The sequence below is a fragment of the Neltuma alba genome, unplaced genomic scaffold, assembly GCF_004799145.2.
Source record: "Neltuma alba isolate B1F8T4 unplaced genomic scaffold, ASM479914v2 tig00013410_pilon, whole genome shotgun sequence".
Classification (NCBI taxonomy): Eukaryota; Viridiplantae; Streptophyta; class Magnoliopsida; order Fabales; family Fabaceae; genus Neltuma; species Neltuma alba.
In genome coordinates, this window is record NW_021637664.1 from 1 (window position 1) to 22,319 (window position 22,319).

At 39.2% G+C, this 22,319-nt stretch overlaps 2 protein-coding genes and 2 pseudogenes across 2 annotated transcripts; 1 reads left to right on the forward strand and 3 right to left on the reverse strand.

Annotated features, from left to right (window-relative positions):
• The first annotated feature begins 355 nt into the window (after nucleotides 1-355).
• LOC114737119 (serine/threonine-protein kinase EDR1-like) lies at nucleotides 356-12,860 on the forward strand. The gene is given in 16 exon segments (XM_028925027.1): nucleotides 356-508; nucleotides 511-580; nucleotides 582-705; nucleotides 707-887; nucleotides 1,434-1,861; nucleotides 2,362-2,465; nucleotides 2,646-3,760; nucleotides 4,136-4,176; nucleotides 9,896-9,964; nucleotides 10,329-10,429; nucleotides 10,662-10,740; nucleotides 10,825-10,923; nucleotides 11,596-11,664; nucleotides 11,759-11,808; nucleotides 12,075-12,251; nucleotides 12,344-12,860. Coding segments are annotated over 16 exon segments (2,868 nt in total). The 5' UTR covers nucleotides 356-483; the 3' UTR covers nucleotides 12,480-12,860.
• A 968-nt stretch (nucleotides 12,861-13,828) lies between these two features.
• LOC114737117 (uncharacterized N-acetyltransferase p20-like) lies at nucleotides 13,829-14,639 on the reverse strand. Its single transcript, XM_028925025.1, has 2 exons — nucleotides 14,623-14,639; nucleotides 13,829-14,366 (listed from the first exon to the last, which is right to left on the reverse strand). Exons 1-2 carry the CDS (start codon nucleotides 14,637-14,639, stop codon nucleotides 13,829-13,831), a joined length of 555 nt encoding a protein of 184 aa, XP_028780858.1.
• A 431-nt stretch (nucleotides 14,640-15,070) lies between these two features.
• LOC114737129 (protein translocase subunit SecA 1-like) lies at nucleotides 15,071-17,817 on the reverse strand (annotated as a pseudogene).
• Nucleotides 17,818-19,062: 1,245 nt separating this feature from the next.
• Nucleotides 19,063-21,347, reverse strand: LOC114737127 (uncharacterized; annotated as a pseudogene).
• Nucleotides 21,348-22,319: the final 972 nt, after the last annotated feature.

Consider the following 22,319-nt stretch of genomic DNA (forward strand, 5'->3'; position numbering starts at 1 on the left):
ATTCGTAATATTGAATTTGCAAAGGATAACATGTTTTATTTGACATTCACAAATGTTTAGTTTTTTTTTTTTTTTAATTTTCTCAAATAGGAATTAAAAAAATGGGGATATAAACCGCTCGTATGCGGGACATCGTCATCCGCCTCCTAAATGGACCACAAATACCGTGGCAAAATGTAGCTGGTGGGTTCATTTCGCGCTGTATCCATCTGAGAATGCCATTTCCGTAATTCCGAGGAGATATATGACCCTTTTGATTAGATGCCCACGCTTGTTCTGCCCGCGTTAAGCCTTCCCTTTTCCTCCATGCGTAGTTTCCTCTCTAGTCTGAGCCTTGACTCATCTTTTCGAGAGGCCAGAATAAACAAAATTAAGAACGAATACGGAAGCGGCGAGAGTTCCAAATGAATTACTAAACCGAAGGCACAGTGAGTGGAAGTGGCTCATTTGACCGTTGAGTGAGGGAGAGAATTCTGAGGCAAAATGAAGAACATTTTCAAGAAGCTTCACAAGGGAGCAATCACGACCCTAATCGATCCAATGAAACACCGGCTTCTGTCACATCTCCTTCGGTGCCTCCGATCAACGTACTGCACCCCTTCAAAACTCTGCCTGTCTCCGGCTAGTCCCCCTTCATTGTCTCCCTCTACGGCAGCGGCCGGTGCTTCCCAACCCCCACCAGCTACGCCCAATCGACAAGACTATTTTCGTCGAGGAGGAGGAGTATCAGGTTCAGCTTGCCCTAGCCATCAGCGCCTCCAAGTCTGATTTTCGGGATGATCCTGAGAAGGATCAGATCCGAGCGGCGACGCTACTGAGCCTGGGAGGCCATCGAATTGATACAGCAAGGAATCATGATGATGTGGCGAAGGCGCTGTCCAGACAGTAGGGTAAGTTCGGTTCTGGTCACGAAATTCAATTTGGTAACTGAAATGATGGCATGAATTAAGGTTTATGCTGAATGATTTTGTATTGATGTTAATTAGGGTTTTTGAATCCTATGATCGTGTTCTTATGTAGTGAGCTGTCTAGTGTAGCTTACATTTCCGTATTTAGTGAGTGTAAGGCTGGCGATTAGTGTGAACTGCGGATTACGGATTGTATGTGACCATTCGGTGCATCCAGAAAGCTGAATGTATTATTTAGGCGAGAAAGAAAGAAAGAAAGAAAGCTGACAGAACTGTGAAAAGTCAGAAAATTGATATACTTTTTCGTTCCAGCCTTTTAAAATTCTGAAATTGTAGTGTTACCCAACAAGCTAACGTTGTTGTGCTAGTGTAAGTGAACTTAGAATTGAATTCTCCATGTAGTACTGTTGACTGAATTGGCTAAAATGTGTAATGGGTGAGCCTAGAATGCTTGCTACTTGTATCTGTCGCCATTGGTGCCCCCTCTCCATATACTCATTTGGGTTGTCATGCATCTTTCTCTTGATCAGGAATACAATGTGCTTGACTATGAGGAGAAAGTAGTTGATGGTTTTTATGATGTGTATGGTCTTTCCACTGATTCATCAATGCAAGGAAAGATGCCCTCTCTGGAAGACCTTGAAGCAAATGCGGGAAATTCAAGTTTTGAAGTTGTCATAGTGAATCAGGCAATTGATCCTGCCCTGGAAGAGTTGGTGCAAATTGCACAGTGTGTAGCATTAGATTGTCCTGTCACTGATGTTGGTGTTTTGGTGCAAAGACTGGCTGAACTTGTTACAGGGCATATGGGTGGCCCTGTAAAGGATGCTAATATTATATTAGCAAGATGGACCGAAAGAAGTACTGAGCTACGGACATCTCTTCACACAAGTGTATTACCTATAGGGTCCATAAATATTGGCCTGTCCAGGCATCGTGCTTTGCTTTTCAAGGTCAGCATTTTGGCTGTTTGTGATTGAATTCTCTTGAGCCATAATTTGATATGCGGTGATTTACTATTCTAGATGTTTGTATATTATTGAAATTTATTGAAGATGATTTCTGATTGCTTTTCGATTTACTTTAAACAGTTTGTAAAATAAACTAATAATGGAATTGATAAAAAAAAAATTGTTATTAATCTGGACTAGAATGGTCACATTCAGTAAAGTTTACTCTGGTAGGCCCCATTGAGAAAGTTCTGCCACATAAAGTTTGCTTGAATAATCAAATTATAGGTCAGGTAAGCTCGTTATTTTTTCTGGTAAAACTATTTTTGTTCTAGCATTTGGAGAATAAATCTTTTGAATTATTTTATGTTCTTGGGTCCTAGATGATTATATTAAGGTTCCCTATTAATACTACCAAGATCTTTGGTTGTTCGCTTAGTCCTTTGAACACCCCACGTTTTGACTTGTTGGCTGCATGATGCAACTTGTTTTTGTGCATGTAGGTATTGTCTGACAAGATCAAGATGCCTTGTAGACTGGTAAAAGGTAGTCATTACACTGGTGTTGAGGATGATGCTGTCAACATTATAAAGTTGGAGGATGAAAGGTCATAATGTTTGTTATTCTTTGATTTCTAAGTCTATTTACTGTTCTTGTTTTCCATGCACATGAACAAATGTCTGTGCTGTTATTTCATGATGTGCTGTTGTCTATCTTTAATATATATTGCTGTTTCTGCAGTTGATCTCGTTCTCTGTGGCACTGAAACGTCCTTTTCTGCTTACAGGGAGTTTTTGGTTGATCTTATGGCTGCTCCTGGTACACTTATTCCGACTGATATTTTTAATCCTAATGACCCTTCATTTAAGCCATACAATCCCAAGAATTTTCCAACCTTACAATCCACAAATGAAAGTAGATTTCCTTACTCAAGGCCTATGCCATCTGATGGTGAAGGCAGTAGTCAAAGTTCTGCGATCAGAAGTGATTCATCATTATCGAATGTAAGACCATATTTTGTGAAGCCTGATTATATGTCTCCAAACTTGAGTTTGGGTGGAGAAACTGGCATTGGTCCTTCCAAAGTTCCTAGTAAAGCTACTTCTACCCAAGTGGACAATTTTCTTCCATCAGCCAGTAGTTCTCTGTACAAGGGAACTCGAGGGATGAATGCTATTGGTGATGGGACTAGACTGAATGTCAATGTTGTACCATATGGTCAGAATGGTCCAGATGACTCTGGGAATCTCTTTGCAGATCTTAACCCATTCCTGATAAAAGGAACGGGCAAGACTGCTGTACATAACAAACCTGTGGAAAATAAGGCTCCCGAACTTCATAGTACTAAAGAAAACAATTTTGCTGGTCGCCCCCCAGTACCTTTGATGTGGAAGAACCGGTATGTTTACAATGAAGTTCCCAGGAAACCTAACCGTAATCCTAATGAGTATAACCCTTCTTCATTAGCTTCCAATAGTTCTTCTGTATCAGAAAAAAATGATGTCAATAGTTCCAACTCATCATACTATGCAAATGTTCATAGAGATAAAGATAGGGGCTTGAAGCAAGTTATTGGTACAGTGTCAGCGACTGGTTCTGGTGATCTGAACAAGGTTGAAGATTTCAGTGCTGAATGGAACAGAGGGAATGTCGAAAAATCTCAAAGCAACATAGTAGATGTTGTCAAAGAACAGGAAAACTGTGAAATTGGATTTCATGACCGGAGAATAAGCACGCATGACAGATTCATGACGAGCAATTTGAAACTAAAAGAGTCGGAGAGCCCTAGTTCGTCAATTGATTCCATGACAAATAGGGTTGACCAAATCTTGGATGATGTCGATGTGGGTGAATGTGAAATTCCATGGGAGGATCTGGTTCTTGGTGAAAGAATTGGTCTAGGTAATTTGAATCACTCGCTTTCATTTCCTTTATGGAATGCTGTTATTCACTGGGAGGTTGATGTGGTGTTGCTCGGTGTAAGGGGAGTTCACAACCGTTGCAAATCAAGCATTTGTTAACCTATATTTACTTATTGGGTCACTTGACTTCTTATGGGATCATGTGACTTTCAAAACGATGATTTAGTTCTATTCATGCCAGAATGGTTGTAACGTTGTGGTGGGCTCCAGTAACCCAAATTCACTTAATTTTCGATATCATATTACTTTTGCAAGGGTTCAAAGAATATTTGTAGATCTTTTGTCGTTTAAGTTTTGTGTTTTGATGAACTGCTTATTCAGAGTATCTTCTAATGTTCATGTTTTCTTTTAATAGGTTCATATGGCGAGGTATATCATGCTGACTGGAATGGCACAGTGAGTATCATAATTGCTTTGTGAACTTAATTGGAAAGAATCTTGTTTTATATTTAATTGGGAAAGGGTTGTGGTAGGCGTAGAGAGTGGTTTCGGGAAAATAAAATCTACTAGGCTGTATTTAAGCAAGAATCTCACTCAAATAAGCTCAATAGCCAAGCGGGAGAAATCTCCTAATACTGAATGGAATGATATTAATTCTGATATATTAGCTTGAAATACAGCCAACATATATATAGAATTGAATTACAACAGAATAAGCATAAAAAAACTGACCCATAATGCTAAGGACTCGATAAGTCAGCATAACAGACTCTAATGGATTATCCCAATCCCGATAATTATGCTAACTGACTTGGAAATATTAAATAATAAAAGAAATCTGACTCAGCAAACTAGGACTTAGTCAATATCTAACTGCCTTCCTACTCTTATTCCTCTTATAGACTAACGGAACTCTATCATTACTCCCTCCCTTGAAACTCGACTTGTCCTCAAGGCGGAAGTTTGGAAATTGCTGCTGCAACAGTTCATAATCCTCCCAACTTGCTTCTTCCATTGGTCGGGACTGCCATTGAATGAGTAACTCCAAACAGGGTCCTTTCCAGCGATGAGATAACACCTTCTCTGGTTCCAACAGTAATTCAAAATCAACTGAGATAGGTAGTTCAGCCGGTGGATTAGAGGGCGTTTGTCCAAAAGCAAGACGCAGCAGGGAAACATGGAAGATGGGATGAATTCTGGCAGATTCGGGTAATTCTAACTCATAGGGTACCGGACCAACCTTTCTTTAAACCTTATAAGGCCCAAAAAAGTGGAGAAAGTTTAGTATACTTTCTGTGAGCTAGAGAGTGCTGTCTAAAAGGTTGGATCCGTAGAAAAACTGCATCTCCAATGTCAAATTGTAGCTCTTGACGATGCTGATCTGCATGGCTCTTCATCCGATCCTGGGCTTTTTTCAAATTATTTTGAAGCAACTGCAGCATGTGATCTCTAGTTTCTAGCTGGTCAGCCTGTTCAGCAATATGAGTTTCTCCTCGAATAAAAGGGTGAAGAGGAGGCGGATCTCGACCATACACAACTTTGAAAGGGGTGGTATTTGTAGAGGTATGATAGCTGGTGTTGAAAGAATATTCTGCCCAACAGAGAAATTTACTCCAAAGGCGAGGCTGTTCATGAGCAAAACACCTTAGGTAAGCTTCTAGGCAACGGTTGACCACCTCCGCCTGGCCATCAGTTTGGGGATGATAAGAGGTGCTCATCCTCAAACGAGTTTGGCTCAACTTGAATAATTCTTGCCAAAATGCACTTAAGAAAAGAGGGTCTCTATCTGAAATGATCGAGCGAGGTATTCCATGCAAACGAACAATATCTTGACAAAAACTGGCAGCTATAGTCTTTGCCGTATACGGATGGCATAGCAGAATAAAATGACAATATTTGCTCAACTGGTCCACAACTACCAGGATAGTATCATAAGTTCCAGATTTAGGTAGCCCCACAATAAAGTCAAGAGAGATGTCTTCCCAAATCTGATAAGGGGTCGATATTGGTTGCAACAACCCCGCTGGAGATAAGGTCTCATACTTGTTCTTTTGGCAAATAAAACATTGTTGTATGAAAGACTTAACGTCAGATTTCATTTTGGGCCAAAAAACAGTACCTGAGAGTCGCTTCAATGTTTTCAAGAACCCACCATGACCCCCAGAAGGTGTAATGTGTGCTTCCTCAATTAACTTAGCCCGTAGAGTTGAGCTTCGGGGAATTACCAAATGCCCATTGAAGTATAGCCAATTTTCCACCAAGGAGTAATCCAGTTTTGCATGTGAATCTTTTTTCAATGCAGCAATGATTAGGGCTGTAATTGGGTCTTCCAGTAATGCTTCCTCCAACTCTAAGAAATCCAGGGGCAATGGAACAACAAGATGGAGGAAATCTGCATGTTGTGGCCTTCTTGAAAGGGCATCAGCACCTATGTTCTCCTTTTCAGCTTTGTACACAATAGTAAAATCAAATGGAAGGGGCTTAAGAATGAGACGCTGTTGAGTGTTAGTGACCGCTCGCTATGTTAATAAGTTCTTGAGGCTGCTGTGATCGGTCCTTACGGTAAAGTGGCATCCTAGCAAGTAATGGCGCCAATGTTGTAAGGCCAATATTAAAGCTAACAGCTCATGATCATATGCTGACTGGAATCTGTTAGGAAAAGACAATCCTTTGCTATAGAAAGCAATAGGATGATCTTGTTGCATAAGAATTGCACCGACACCTTCCATAGACGCATCACACTCAACCACAAACTCAGAATTAAAGTTAGGTAGTTGTAACGCAGGTGCAGAAATCAAGGACAACTTAAGCTTTTCAAAAGCTGATTGTGCACTGGCAGACCAGCAAAAAGCATTTTTCTTAGTAAGTTCAGTAAGAGGTCGAGCAATCATACCATAATTTTGAACAAAATGATGGTAATAGCCTGTAAGACCTAGGAACCCCCCGTAATTCAGTCACATTTGTTGGTACTGGCCATTCACGAACAGTGCTTATCTTCTCATAATCAGTTTCCATTCCTCCAGCAGAAACCCGATGACCCAGGAAGGAAACTCTAGACTGTCTGAAAGCACATTTTTTTAAATTTCCATAATAAAAAGACTCTTGTAAGGTTTGGAGGACTGTTCGCAAGTGGTGCTGATGTTGCTGAGGAGTCGGGCTGTAGACAAGTATGTCATCGAAAAAGACAAGCGCAAATTTGCGCAGATAAGGCCTCAGGAGATCATTCATGGCTGCTTGGAAAGTTGCTGGGGCATTTGTAAGGCCGAAAGGCATTACCACATACTCGTAATGGCCGGAGTGGGCCCGGAAAGCAGTCTTGTGTATGTCTGCAGGTAGTACTCGGATTTGATGATATCCGGAGTGCAAATCTATCTAAGAAAAATAGGCTGCACCATAAAGCTCATCTAACAATTCATCAATGTTAGGGATAGGATATTTATCAGGTATGGTGATTTTATTGAGTGCCCTATAATTGACACACATTCACCAAGAGTCATCCTTCTTCTTAACCAACAAGACAGGACTAGCAAAGGGACTGGAACTAGGCCGAATGAATCCTTTTTTAAGTAATTCATTTACCTGTGGCTCAATCTCATTCTTTTGAAAATAAGGATACCTGTAAGGCCTCAAGTTAGGGGGCAACGCACCTTTAAGCAAAGGAATGGCATGGTAATGTTCTCAGAAAGGTGGAAGAGCAGTGGGTTCGGCAAACACAGCATCAAATTCCACCATTAGTTGCTCCAAGTTCAAAGACCCAGCACCGGTAGACCCTCATGACTCAGGAGACTGCATGGAGTGAAGACTAGCTCTCGGCTCTGTACAGGGCACTCCCTGTAACTTGTATCCTTTTCCATCAACCCAAAAAATCAAGAACATTTGATTCCAGTTTGCTTGAATGGTGTTAAGGGAAGCCAACCACTTTATCCCCAAAACCAAATCTGACCCAACCAGTGAAAACGGATAGAAATCTTGTTTAATGGCCAACCCAGGAAGTTTCACCTCCACATCCTTACAGATTTGACTGCAGCGGACTATGCTTCCATCTCCAATTTGAACCCCAAATGATGAAATATCGCAAGTAGGCAGGATCAATTCACGTAGCAATGTCTCGGAAATGAAGTTGTGTGTGGAACCACTATTGACGAGGAGCAAAACGTTTCGGCCATTTATAGTACCTTGTAACTTCATGGTTGCAGCAGTAGTTCTGCCCAGAATGGCATTAAACGAAATTTCAGCAGTCTCTGGTGCTTCTTCCTCTTCTTCAACGATTTCTAACAAGTTTGGCAATGGGTTCCCATCTTCATCGACTTCCATGAGTGAGAATGAGGCAGAACAGCGGTGGCCTGGGCGGAATGTTTCTCCGCATCGAAAACAGAGGCCTTTTTCCCTTCTTCTCTACTGTTCGTTATCCCTCAATGGAGGTCTAAGCGGAAAGGAGCCTGCAGGCCGAGAATTTAGGGACGACGCCCCTGGAGTAATGAGTGCTGGTGTCGTCAATTTTGGATTCCCAATTATGGCAGATCTATCGTGTGAAAAATTTCCCACTTAATGGGTTTAGGCTATTCGGCATTGGCCAGAGAAGGAGTTGGACTTGGGCCCACTTATGAGTAACATCTTTTTTTCATACGCTAGGGCTAAACTTGCTGCCCTATAAACCGTGCGTGGCTTCTGGATACGCACCTCTGCCCTCAATTCTTCCTTCAAGCCGCTCAAAAACACGCCCAACAAGCAGTGTTCTGGCCAGTTTGTGACGCGTGCTTGCCTCCTTGCAAATTCCAGTTGGTACTCCTGCACTGTTCCAGTCTGCATGATGCTACATAAGTGCTCATCAAGATTCTGGTATTCCGGCGGACCGTAATGCTCCTGCAAAGCCTTGACAAGCTCATCCCAAAACAGAAGAGTCCTCTTTGAATTGATCTAAGAAAGAAGGTCTAATGCATCACCTTCCAGGTACATGGATATGACATCTACTTTCAAGTGCTCTGGGGTATCATAGTATCTGAAATATTTTTCAGCTTTGAGAATCCAGCCCCTCGGGTCTCCTCCATGAAATTTCGGAAATTCAATTTTTGTGTGGGGAAGTCTAGGTCCTCGTCTGTATGATTTTGAATCATCATCACTGTCATCAGCCCATCTCCTTCGTCCTTGGCCTCTACTTCGATTATTCCTAGCCGAAGAAGCTTTAAGGGTCGCAACTTTCTCGGCTATAACATCTAAGGTTTCGAGCTTAGAAGCTATGGTAGCAAGGTGCTCAGCAGCAATAGGATTTTCTACAGAGTTCCTTGAGCTATTTGGGTTAACTTGGGAAGTCTCGGGATTGATGTGAGAAGAGCGGGTGGTCACCATGATGGATCAAAACGGGGCTCTGATGCCAAAATGGTAGGCGCAGAGAGTGGTTTCGGGAAAATAAAATCTACTAGGCTGTATTTAAGCAAGAATCTCACTCAAATAAGCTCAATAGCCAAGCGGGAGAAATCTCCGAATACTGAATGGAATGATATTAATTCTGATATATTAGCTTGAATTACAGCCAACATATATATAGAACTGAATTACAACAGAATAAGCATAAAAAAACTGACCCATAATGCTAAGGACTCGATAAGTCAGCATAACAGACTCTAATGGATTATCCCAATCCCGATAATTATGCTAACTGACTTGGAAATATTAAATAATAAAAGAAATCTGACTCAGCAAACTAGGACTTAGTCAATATCTAACTGCCTTCCTACTCTTATTCCTCTTATAGACTAACGGAACTCTATCAGGTTGAGGGACATATTTCGTGTGTTGGATATTCTATAAAATAAGATGGTGGTGTTACTGTCAAATCTCACCCAGCCTTGGTATCTCAGTTGTTGTTTTTGCATGCTACCATTTTCTTTCTCCTGTTGACATGAGTTTGAAGGACTTTCTTAGCATTTTATTTGCTCTATGTTTCCTGCAAAGTTAGCAATATCTGCCATTGGAGTTTTGTTGCCTTTTCATGGGAGTTTCATCAACTGGCACAATAAAATGGTGACCTTACCCCAAGTAGTAAGGGAGTTGTTTGGATAGTCTTGCTTGACTAGTATAGTCTCAGAATTGTCTCATTTTGCTTTATTCCTAGACTTTTTCCCTAAATGGAATTAATTATACTTCTTACCTTCTGACTGATGATGTTAACTTCCAGGAAGTTGCTGTGAAGAAGTTTCTGGATCAGGATTTCTCAGGTGCTGCCTTGGCTGAATTCAAAAGAGAAGTAAGCATTAAGTTGTGTTTTTGTGCATCCAGTCACTGTTAATGATGATCTAAATGATAATTTCTAAGAAGAATCTAACGTATGCTGGTTTTCTATAGAAATAAGGGTGGGGATTAATGAAAAATGGTTCTGAACTTCTGATGGTCATAATGTACCATCTACTCACTTATTGCCTTCGTTATTCTTGCTTCTAAAAAGAATAACTGCAGGTCGAAATTTAATATTCAACTGAAACAGTGGACTGGACAAATGGCCTTATGTTTAAACTTTGGTTTATAAGTCATAAGACTATAACAAATAGTACTGTTATCCTTATTTACTTGAGGCCGATATGCTAATCCCTTTTCCTTTTGTATTCTGTAAGGTAAGGATAATGCGTAGACTGCGGCATCCGAATGTTGTTCTTTTTATGGGCGCTGTTACTCGACCTCCTAATCTCTCAATCATTACAGAGTTTCTTCCTAGGTAAATTTGTGCACCATCTTTTCTTTTTTGGCATTTCTCAAGAGTTTATACTGTCATTATTGTGTCACAAAATTATGACCCTCTTTGTCCCAACAAGATGCAAAACAATAGTGGCCCACACTTCATATCTGTGTTGGTCCCTAAAGTCTAGAAGGTTGTGGGAAGAGGTGAGCAATTTTATTTACTCTTTTCACAATTATAGCTCTTTTGTTATTGATGTTGCACTTAACAGGGGAAGCTTGTACCGAATTCTTCATCGTCCTAATTGTCAGATTGATGAGAAACGCAGAATTAAAATGGCTCTGGACGTGGTATGAAATAATTTATTTCATCCTTCTTTCTTTGACCAACATTTTCATTGTTCGTCTTTCATTTTTGATTGCTTTGGGTTGCAGGCTAGGGGCATGAATTGCTTACACACCAGCACGCCTACGATCGTTCACCGTGATCTGAAGTCACCAAATCTTTTGGTTGATAAGAACTGGAATGTTAAGGTGTATATTGAAACTTAATGCATTATCAGTGTATCTTGTCAGCTCCCCCCCCCCCCCGCCCCATTTATACCTATTCCCGAATTCTTTCTTTACCCATCAAATTAGATGTTTGTTAGTGGTGGACCCCTAGCTATTGGGCCAAAAGTGTTAAGGATTTGGGGGCGTGGTAAGAATCAGACAGAAATAGCCGAGGATGAAGGGGGCAGGAGGGGCAAGGGAGGAATTATCTAGCAATAGCTATATTGCTTAAAGGGACAGGGCGTTTTACAGTCACTTGTGCCTTGAGGGCGCCTTTTGCCTTTGACAACACTGTATTAGCCATAGATATTCTCTTGAGCTTTAGCTTTTGGGTGGCGGTCTGAGGGCGTAGATGAAGAATTCTCTTAAAGGAGAGTCTCTAGCTTTTTTTAATGCTAGAGAACCTTACATCTTGTGTTCTACTCTTCATTTTGCTACTGCAATCGCTACATCTGCTAGATGCTCTGCCGATTTCTATACATAAATAATATTATGAATATACAAATCTTGTAGGTTGTGTTTATTAAACTTTCCGAGCCTTTTCTTCTTTCTTTTGGGCCTTTTTCTGGGGTGGGGAATAATCATCTGCAGTCAGTAGTTGTGGGTTTTATGGAGGAATGTACTTTGACAGCCTGCTCTTTTATATGTCCGCAGGTTTGTGATTTTGGTTTGTCAAGATTGAAGCACAACACGTTTTTATCATCCAAGTCAACTGCTGGAACGGTGAGCATTTGAAACAATTCTCTTTTATTCTGGGTGATCATTTATTTATCCACAGTCTCTATGTTCAACCCTGACTTTTTCTTCTACCTGTCAGCCTGAATGGATGGCTCCTGAAGTTCTTCGCAATGAACCCTCAAATGAGAAGTGAGTTGTTCTCTAACTAAACCCTTTTACGTTCTATTTTTCAGCTTTCAGTAAATGTTTTCTATTTGAATTTTATGTCTTATGCGGGATCCCTGTTTATAGAAGTATTTATGCCATAGTATGATAGCAATAAAACCAAGTATTGAAAAGTCCGTCTATGGATTTCACCATCACCAATTCACATTATATTTCCTCTGGCTTGAGGCTCGGAAAACATGGCTGCTGAAGGGTGTGATGCATCCCAACTAACATGCGCAAATGCACAGGTGTGATGTATACAGTTTCGGAGTCATTCTATGGGAGCTTGCTACTCTAAAGTTGCCGTGGAGTGGGATGAATCCTATGCAAGTTGTTGGTGCTGTAGGTTTCCAAAATCGTCGTTTAGATATCCCCAAAGAAGTTGATCCTTTAGTTGCAAGAATTATCTGGGAATGTTGGCAACAGTAAGCGCTGTGTGTTTTCAGTTTTATTTGGCGTAACGCTTTTTACAACATTAGTTTAAAAAAATCGCTGTCTGAAAATTTCCTTTTCCCAGGGATCCCAATTCTCGACCCTCATTTGCCCAGCTCACGGTAGCGCTAAAGCCCCTGCAGCGTCTGGTAATGCCGTCTCATCAAGATCAGCCAGCTACACATTTGGCGCAGGAGATTTCTGTAAATTCTACCCCTTGAATTGTCTCTATTTCTCAAGTGTGGATACGGAGGCTCTCTGCATAGTTTACTTCTGTGAATATATATCGAAGGAAAAAAGAGAAGTGAAAATCACACCAAAGCTTGTACGGCAAATGTTTGTGTTGAGGAATATAAGAATCGTGCTGCAGCTCAAACGACTGCAGAACCATTTTGTATAGATATTCATAGTTTCCCCAATGTCGCTCAAGTGAGTTTGCTGTCATCTTCAACGTTTCAGTCAGAGCAGCAGATTCTACCCAGATTCATGTAGGATAATTTTTTCGTTATATCATGACTTCATGATGTAACAACGGACCCTTTCAATAATTCATTGTCATTGCTTATCAATATAACTGGATGGAAGAGAGGGAAATGAAACAAGGAATAATGGATTTTAGAAATAATTTTATAATGTACGGGGTAAGTATATGAGCAATTTTAAGCATTTTTTCCAAGTGCTTTTAGGCGAAAAGTTGAGAAGAAAGAAAATAAGAGGAGAGAAAATAGGAAGAAGGAAAAAGTAGAGGGAAGTTGTTACCATTTTTTTTGTTTGGATGGATGAAAGAAAATAGAAAGAAAAAAAATTAGTAAATATTTAAATAACTAAAATATCCTTATCAAGATATATCATTTAAAATTGAATTAAATTAAACATTGCAATAGAAAAATTTTACTAACATTAGCATCATCAAATAATTTAAAATCAAGTTATTTAGTTTATATACATTTTCAGATTATTATGTTTTAAAACCAAATGATTTAATAAAAATAGTTTTAAGATAATAAAAAATAAAAAGTGAATAACTTTTTAAATATAATAGAAGAAAATAAATATAGAGAGGAAGAGAGAAGAGGGGCAATCATAAAAATCTTATTTTTCTTTTCAAATCTCTTCATATATGGAGAGAAAATTTGGAGAAAAAAATAAGACATGAGGTTCATTTTATTTTCTCCTCCCTTTTTCTTCTTCCTACAGTTTCTCTCCTATTCAATTAAGAGAAATCTTGTCTTTTCTCATGTTTTCCTCTCCAGTTTTCTCTCTTCTCTAATTTTCTCTCACTCTAAGCAAAGGGTTAAAGGTAAAAGCCTAATAATAATGAACCAATAGGCCAGAAGTTGAACAAAATGTGATGGTATTTTGTTAAAATGTGTTATTGCAGCCTCCAAACGAATATTTCCCAATCAATGAAGGGTTAAACTTTAGAAAGTAATTAGTTCTTTCTTAAAAAGCTAAAGATTATTGTAAAACAAAGCTGAATTTCGAAATGCTCTTGGGATTGCGAGCCTGAAGATATCAGTAGATACAACAACCATAGTGGTCTAACTACACGAGACGGATGATTAATTCATTATGAATGATCGATATTATCAGTAGATAGAAGACTACAGATGACCAGATCCCTGACACTGCCCTTAAGATAAGTGTACTTCCTGAGCAGGCCTTCCCTTTGGAACCCAACCTTTTCCAGTACCCTCTGAGAAGCCTTATTCTCCGCAACAGTGAAAGCTTGTAGCCTTAGCAAGTGAGGCAAATCCTTGAACACTTGTGACACAGCCATCTTCACTGCTTTTGTGGCAATCCCCTGGCCCCAGTACTTGGCTCCTATAGCATAACCAATATCCGCCTTGCAACGTTCATCGCCAGACCATGGAAACACTGAAACAAAGCCGATCGAACGGTCATCGAGGCATATTGAGCGTCGCCATGGATGAGGTATGCAAACATCTCTGATGAAAGCCAATGCCTCTTCCTTAGAACCACAAGTCTTCCACCGCAGGTTCTGAGTCACTTGATCGTCTCCTGCCCATGACAAGAAGTCGTCGGCGTCGGTCAACTTGAATGGCCGCAGCGAGATCCTTGACATATCCATTGCCGTAATTGCTTTGCTGTGTCTCCATCATTGCCGTACCCTTGTGCATATTTTATATAGCCAACATTTTCGGAATATTATATCAAATGGATGCTGGTCGGTCAAATACTAGAGGCACGAAAAAGAGCCGTATGATTAAGTGCTCGGGTCAAAAAAAGACTTGCTCTGCTTTGCTCTCCAAATTCACCACTCTGGTTTTTTCTTTTTCACCGTGCTTTCCGGCAATTAACTTTTGCCTTTATGTGTCGGTGGAGTTGGACTTGCCGTCATACGAGCCCCTTGTATCCATACAAAGTTTTTTTCCCCCCCACCCAATACGAAGTTATAATAAGTTGTACTATTCATAAAGTATGAATAATACAAGTTATCTCAGATTCTACGTAGCAATGAGAAATCATGTTTAGTTAGCTTGAAGAGCTGTGCTTGACATACAAAATGGTATTTTGATTTAATTGGCATGGGAGAATTTTGATTTTAGAATATAAGCTAGTATTTGTCTTCAACATGTACGATTGGGGGGAAATATTTTTGCTAGTTTAAATATTTTCATGCTTCATGTATTGAATGAAAATGCAAGGAGATGACAACCATTGGGATTAGAAGAATTAAACTCATGACCACGTCAATATTGAAAGGTACTCTTTTTCTTTCTCTTTTTTTTGGTGAAATGAAAGGTACTCTATTTTTCAGTCAAATGAAAATATCCTCAGAATCATATAATTAATCCCCACTTTTTTGAGTGAGAGTGGAGAGAAGGGAACCAGGAATTAACTCAACGAATTCGCTTTCAATCAATTCACAGCCGCCAATGTGAACGTCAAAAAAAAGGGTAAGCATCTATTTGAGGAATGATCCTTTCGCCGCATCATTTTCCTGCGCATCCGGTAGTTTGTCCAACTGAACCAATAAAACCAGAGCACCAGGGCATATTGATTCTAGTATTTTGGGATCCCAACAACCAGAACCCGGCGACCCGCCCCTTCTATTGTTGAATAGGTAACTTCTGAATCACTTTAATCCTTTCCACAGCACCTTCATCAATAAAGCAATAGCAGCTGATCAATCTTGAAAATATATTCACATGGAAATATTGAATCAAGTCCAACAGAGTGTTTATTTTCCAGTACCAAGTAGAACTAAATAATTGGAAATAAAATCAGATTTTATTACAGATGTCTGCTTTCATAGCCTTTGTATTTAGTCCAAGAGCTTACCATATACCATTAGATGACGCATTTTACACTCTGAAGAGATATTACAATTAAAATAGAAAGAAAGATAGTCAAAATTATTTCATTAGCATAATTTAATTTCTTCAATTTCGCGAGAATTAAGATACATGTAAATCTGAATAACCCTTTATCACGCAGAGAATTTGAAAACAGGGCCAAATTACCGTTTGTATCTCTTCTTGGAACCACATGGACAGAGCGCATTCCTACTCACTTGTCCACTTTGGGCCAAATTAGACCTGGCCAAATCCAATGGAGTTGAACCGACCATCTTTTGCACCTAGACAACATAAAATGCATATTATTTTCCGGTGTATCTAAATAAAAAAAAAAACATAAAATACATATTTTGCATATGTTCAAAATCAGCATCAATACTAGCACCAGAAGAATCACCTCCACATTTTTCTTAAAATTTTTTAGTTTTGATATAACCGCTGGCATTAGGAAGACATATGGGAGAAAAATAAGAAAACCAAGGGAAGAAGTTAAATCCACTGATCAAAACAATTATTCCAGAGCTCCAGGAAATGAGGAACAACTCTGATTGGCAGCTAACCACTAGCCGTATGGGTCTTAAACATTGTAGGGTGGGTAGGACTACTTTTGGGGAGACTATATATTGCTTTGTAATGAAACTAACATACGGCAGGTAATTTTTGGGAGAGAGTATTGAGGGAGAGCCCTGGCCTCTCGAATGCCATGGGGAGCTGCTGTGTTAAAGCTTTGTCATTTTAGTTCCAGTGTAACCTTTTGCTATTAAGTTGCTGCTGTGATCTATTTTGATAATCAGGGGGAAATAGGGCTTTGAGCTAGAATCAGGGGAGCTTGCTGTATCTCGATTCAGTGTTAGAACATTAATATCAAAGCCTCAGGATTTTCCTCACTTATTGCTGCTCTGCTTCATTACTGTTAGTTTTGTTGTCTGTTTTATCAAGCATTAAAGCAGGGTCACAACAAGTTTCAAAGAAGCAAACGAGATCGTCCTTAACAAATTCTGACATGTAATAGCACTTATATTTTTGTGGCTAATTTTGTACACAAGATCGATCCATTCCCCACACATATCAACAATAATAATCATAATGTGCAAACCAAAAACACACCAAGGCTTATATTGTTTCTTTTTATTTGGAGCATGTTATACTACCTCAGCAATGCTCTTTGGCATTGGTTTTCCTTCTTCCTTGAGCTTCTCTATCTTCTTTTGTGCTTCTTTAGCCCAAGTGAACTTCGAAAGTGCATTTTCCACATCAGAAATTGTGCAATTACAATGCTTTGCTGCTTCTTTTTTTGAGGGGTCTGGAGATTCTGAAAATGAGAAATAATAAGGTTACAGTTAGCTTCAGTAGAACTGTCAGGGAATATAGACAGATAGACAATCAGTGCAGAAATTCATCAAGAACATAAACTTCGATCATATAAGACAATTAGATAGTGCCAAAAGCTCAAACATGGTGTTTGGAGCGAGGAACATTTTAGGTGGCAAGTAAGTGATGGGGACACCCCAAAAAGTTTTAGACAATGAATTTCATACGTCATTATGGCTGGTTTCTTAAAGGGTTAATATCATTTAGCAGATTTTCTATTCTGTCTTAGTGCATTACAAATTCGGGGAAAAAAGAACAAACGACAATATTCCCAGGCACCTACTAAGATGACTGACGTGAACTTCAACTATAAGCGGTGGCTAAAAGGCTGATGGTCCCGACGTTAAAAGATACAGGTATTAAGAAGGCGGCGTCGCTACTGAGGGGGAAAAAAGGGAAAAGAAGAGAAATAACCTCTCCAGTGGGGTCAAAACCTGCTAAACATCGAATTATCGCTTCCTGTTTCTCGAACGCATCAGCAAAGGTCGCTTCACTACTTCGACCAACTACGTACTGCTTGAACGCCCCTACTCTTCTTGCTTTCTTCATTTCATCCGCAAATCCTTCAGAAAAGGGGGAAAACATAAATTTGAAGGACGGTTTTCTGTTAAAAAAATGTGATCATGAATTACGTAAGATAGCTAGGGGCGAGAGGTTAAATGGTAGAAGGGTAATGGAACTCACGGAGAAGCGTGAACGAATCGGAGCTGATTTCGGATTCGTTGGAATCGGAAGGGGTCTTTTTGCCGGTGAAGACGCCCTTGACCTTCTCCATCCAGGAGGCATGGACCTGCGCTGTGGAGAAGATTGAGCGGCACAGTGACTTACTTAAGATGCGAACTCCAGCCATCCTTGATTCCGCGGCTACGCAGACTTCGTTCGATCTTGCATTTTCTCATTCTCTCCAGTCTCCCCCTGAAATGTTTGATGTTGGATTTCCATCAAGCAACGGCGTCGTTTACTTGCTCTTCCCGGTTCGGTTTGTTTGGTACGGGAAAAATAAAAGAAAATAAAAAACAAGCAAAATTTTAATAAATTTACTTTAAAAATTAAAAAATGAAAAAAAAATTCTAATTAATGTTTATTATTCTTTTATATTACTTATTTTTTATTAAAATTTTAAAATCTTATTGTTCCAATTTTCAAATAAAACTTATTAAAAAATTCATTTATTTTCTTCATACCAAACAGTACTAAGTAATGGGTAGTTCAGACTTTTTATTTTTTATTTTTTGGTTGCCCACCCAGTTCACCGGAGTTTTGTTCCGACTATATCTGGATCTGACCCGCGTCGCGCACTTGGCTGTGATGGGTGAGTCTCCCAACGGAGATTTCTGCATACCAAAAAAGTCAATTTTATTTAAGTGTCCTGAGCTTCACCCAACCCAATTTCGGGCTTCAGAGGCAGGACCTTAATTTTTTTTAGAGCCCATCTACGTAGCTTAAAAATCAATTTCAAAGAAGGCGAGTGGGAGTTATTTTTATTATTTTAAAAGTCAGTTTAACGAATGTACTTTTGATAAACAGTAAACCAGACACATAGCAGTTTTTGCCCCTTTTCATATTCAATGTGTCATTATAAATCCCTTTTATGCTTTTTTTTTTTTTTTGCTTAATTTCTTTAGGCCTGCTGGGCCCAATTTATCACCCAAGAAGCAGAGGGGGTGAAAGCAGAACTTAGAAACATCCACGCTGAGAAAAATCAGAAGTTACAACTAGGATATACTCCTCCGGTCCTAATTATAAGACCCAATTGACTTATTTGAGGAGATTAAGGAAGTAAGTTAAGTTGGTTATTTATAATAAATAAGTGTTGTCATTCCTAAAATATCCTTGCTAATTAAGTATATTGTCTAAAACTATCATTATTAGAAGGATTATCTTGGAAAAAAATGCATAAATATAAGAGACAAAATGGATTGGGTCTTATAATTAGGACCAAATAAAAAGTCAAATTGGGTCTTATAATAAGGACCGGAGGAGTAACTCATTCAATGTCACTACATTACCCCATTTAGAACTAACAACTACTGGTTGCAAAATATAATGAAAACTAAATTACATCTTTTACATCAATCTCAAAATAGAATTAAAAAAAAAAAATTCCAAAAAAAAAAAAAAACGCTAGCCTTTCCAGCATGTCACCTCAATTTATAACTCAACTCTCCCTGCTTTCTTTGGAGTCTTCGTCAAAAATCACGATGATCCTTCTCTGTCTAGATGCTTGCAAAAACGTTAATTCTCCTGCACAATTAGATGTGCCAATGATCAAAAGACTCGATCAACTTTTCAACTACCCAGCAAAAAGAGGCATTCAGAGCAAAGGCACAATAAGTGCACTGAGACCACTGGGAGCTACTTTCTTGAGCTTCTATTACAATTAAGCCTTCGAACGCCTAAATTCAAACCATATCTCGTAGTGATTAAATAGCAAACTATCATGAGTATGCTTCCCAATATACTCAAGCCCCAAACTCGCGAGTCTCTCTGTGCATTCTCTCCCCGCAATCGTGAACAGAACTTGATATTATGTGATATAAAGATTCGTCCTTCATAAGGTTTCAATCTACTGGCTAGCCTCTTCAGCCCAACCCAAACGAGCTTATCAGGCATATGAAGAAATACGGCGCTAGCATATATCAAATCATACATAACTCCAGAGCCAAACTTACTGAAATCCATGTCCTCTCCCTTCACAATCAAAGGGCGTTTGAACAAGAGGCCTTGGGAGGGAAGCTCATACCTCAATGCAGCCATAAGGGAGAGCTCATCCCTTTCAAGGCAATGAAAGTGCTCTGGATTTAAGAACCGAATAAAATGCAAGCCAACTCGAAGAGTACCACAACCAATCTCTAAGACACGGGAGTCTGGTCTGAGTTTTGAGGACTGAGCAAGAAATTCAAACACATCTCTTCCACCAGCCCAGGGCTCACCATAGTTGCTGTGGTGCTCTTCAACCAGGAGTTCCCCCGGGCAAGGCAGTGCAGTGTGATTATCTGATTCAGGTCCCTCATAGTGTGATATGCCCTTAAATCTGTAAGCAGCAGAAATACCATATAGTTCGTGCCAAACAAACTGAACTTAAAATTACAACAAAATGCATCACTGTGCACAAATGAACTAAGCAAAAACAACATTTTGATGTCTTTGAATAAGTATGCTAAGAGAAACAGAACAGGGCAGGTTTTCAGTTTTAGAGACATCTAATGAAAAAGAACATTGTTTGTCCTAAGGGTGCGATGATGAAATTGGTGCATCCAAAAAGAGTCTTGTATCAAACTAAATTGACACAGCATAGAGGTTTGAAGTAGGTGCTTTCTGGTGTTTAATTTGAACAAATTCTGCCATTATTGGAAACCAGACAGATCATTTCCGCATCTTCCAAATCACAAAACAACATCAGAAAGAAAGGAATCGTATACACAAATGAATCGCAGTATTAAAATGAGCACAAAGGCAAATTTCAAAAAAAAAAAAAAAAGAAGGAGGAGGGGGCACAGTTAAAAATATACATCTTGGCGACCAGACAAATTCAACAAAATCATGCAGACTAAACTCAGTTTAAAATCAGCATATCGGCATAAGCAAATTTCCTAAAACTCCCACTTCCATTTCATTAAATCTCTCCAGTCTTGCTGTATCATGCGCCTTTACAATATATCCCTTAAATTCATTTAGCTAATCATTGATCTCGATTTCTAATCTATTTGCATTTTGTTCCAATTCTCTCTTGCAAGCTAGAGTTTCAGTTCAATTATATGTATGACGAACGAATGTTGTTGGTAACTACTGAGAGGAATATGAAGCTAGAGATCAAAGGATCGCCCATGAATAGGGAGATATCTTGGTGTTAAGGCAAGGTTTATTTCGGATGAGAACAGAGCAGCTACTAGACCCAAAAAAAAAAGGAGCCTATACCCAGGAAATGGACAAGAACAGGATCAACGGGTCTTACTGTCTAAGATCCTCGAGTTGCTGAGCCCTAGTGCGAGGGTTAATGCCCTTGCGGAGCACATTGTCATGCATATGAAGCCCGTTCAATTGGATCTGATATTTTACCCACTCTACGTCCTCCTTTGTTGTCGAAAAGGGAATATTGCCGCTACCCGACCCGGAGATATCATCACGAAAACCGTTTCCACTGGAAATAGGTGTGTCAGCAGCTGAAGGGCAAGAGCAAGAAGAGAGCGTTGACAAGAGGAAGAGGAGGAAAATAGCGGCGGCCAAGGCAGAGAGAACCAGAGCCGGCACTGTCACCACTATGCCTTTCGACGCCGCCGGCGACGATGAGAGTGCCATCTATGATTTATCCCGTTCTCAGCGCCTGCGTAAGGCAGACTCTAGATCAGGGTCGGTGACGGATCTTCCCAGTTGCGGTTAATAATCGCCAAGGGGTTTTGTTTGGCACCTGCGGGCACGTCAACGACACCGTTTCAAGGCTCACCATCAAAAAAGGGTATTTTATATTTACATTAAAGCAGAATTCTTAAACAGACGATCCACTGTGTGGGTGATAATTACTCCATAGTTTATTTTTAAGCTCTACATCTGACCTAGTTCCCCCGATGCTCCAAGTGGCTCGCAATAAGAGTATTTGTTGTGAGCCTTTTATTAGTTTTCTGAGAGCCAAAAATCCGATACCGCTCATGTTTTATAGCTTTACGTAAGACTCATGTTAGGGGGCTGTGTTTATGTCATCTTCCCCGCTTATCAGCTTATAGTCCACGGATAACATATCTCTGAACTCGTAATATTACATATTAAATGTGGGCAATTGAGAATTTGAACTTTGTGTATATGTGTTTTTTTTTAATCTAAATTTCCACTAGATTGTAAAGCCAAAAAAAGAATGCCTGGCCTTAGAATTTGAACTAACAATCTTGATTTATAAACTAATTTTTTTACCAACTAAACATGTTTTTTTTCAATTTGGACTCTCTTATGGTTTCTCATTATTTGTATTGCATGTATTTGTTTAAATATGTTTTTAACTTTGTCGTTATTGGTATTGCTGTTTTGATATTATTTCTGGTCTTTAACATAATAGCTAGTTAACTGATATGAGTATATAAAAAAAATAGTTAAGTTAATTGTTTGAAATAGATAAGTATTATTTTTTTTAAATACCCCTGCTAATAATCATGTATATAAACACAAAGCATAAAGTAAATTAAGATTTTATATTTATAATTAAATTAAATATCAAATTAGATTTTATATAAAAACAAACCATTATTACACAATACATAATTTTTCTAATCAAACCATTATTGGCCGCGTGTCACGTTAAATTGAGTCACTTTTTTTATACTATTTTTTGGCCAACACACATATTTTTTATATTATCCTCATCCTTAATATAAGAGT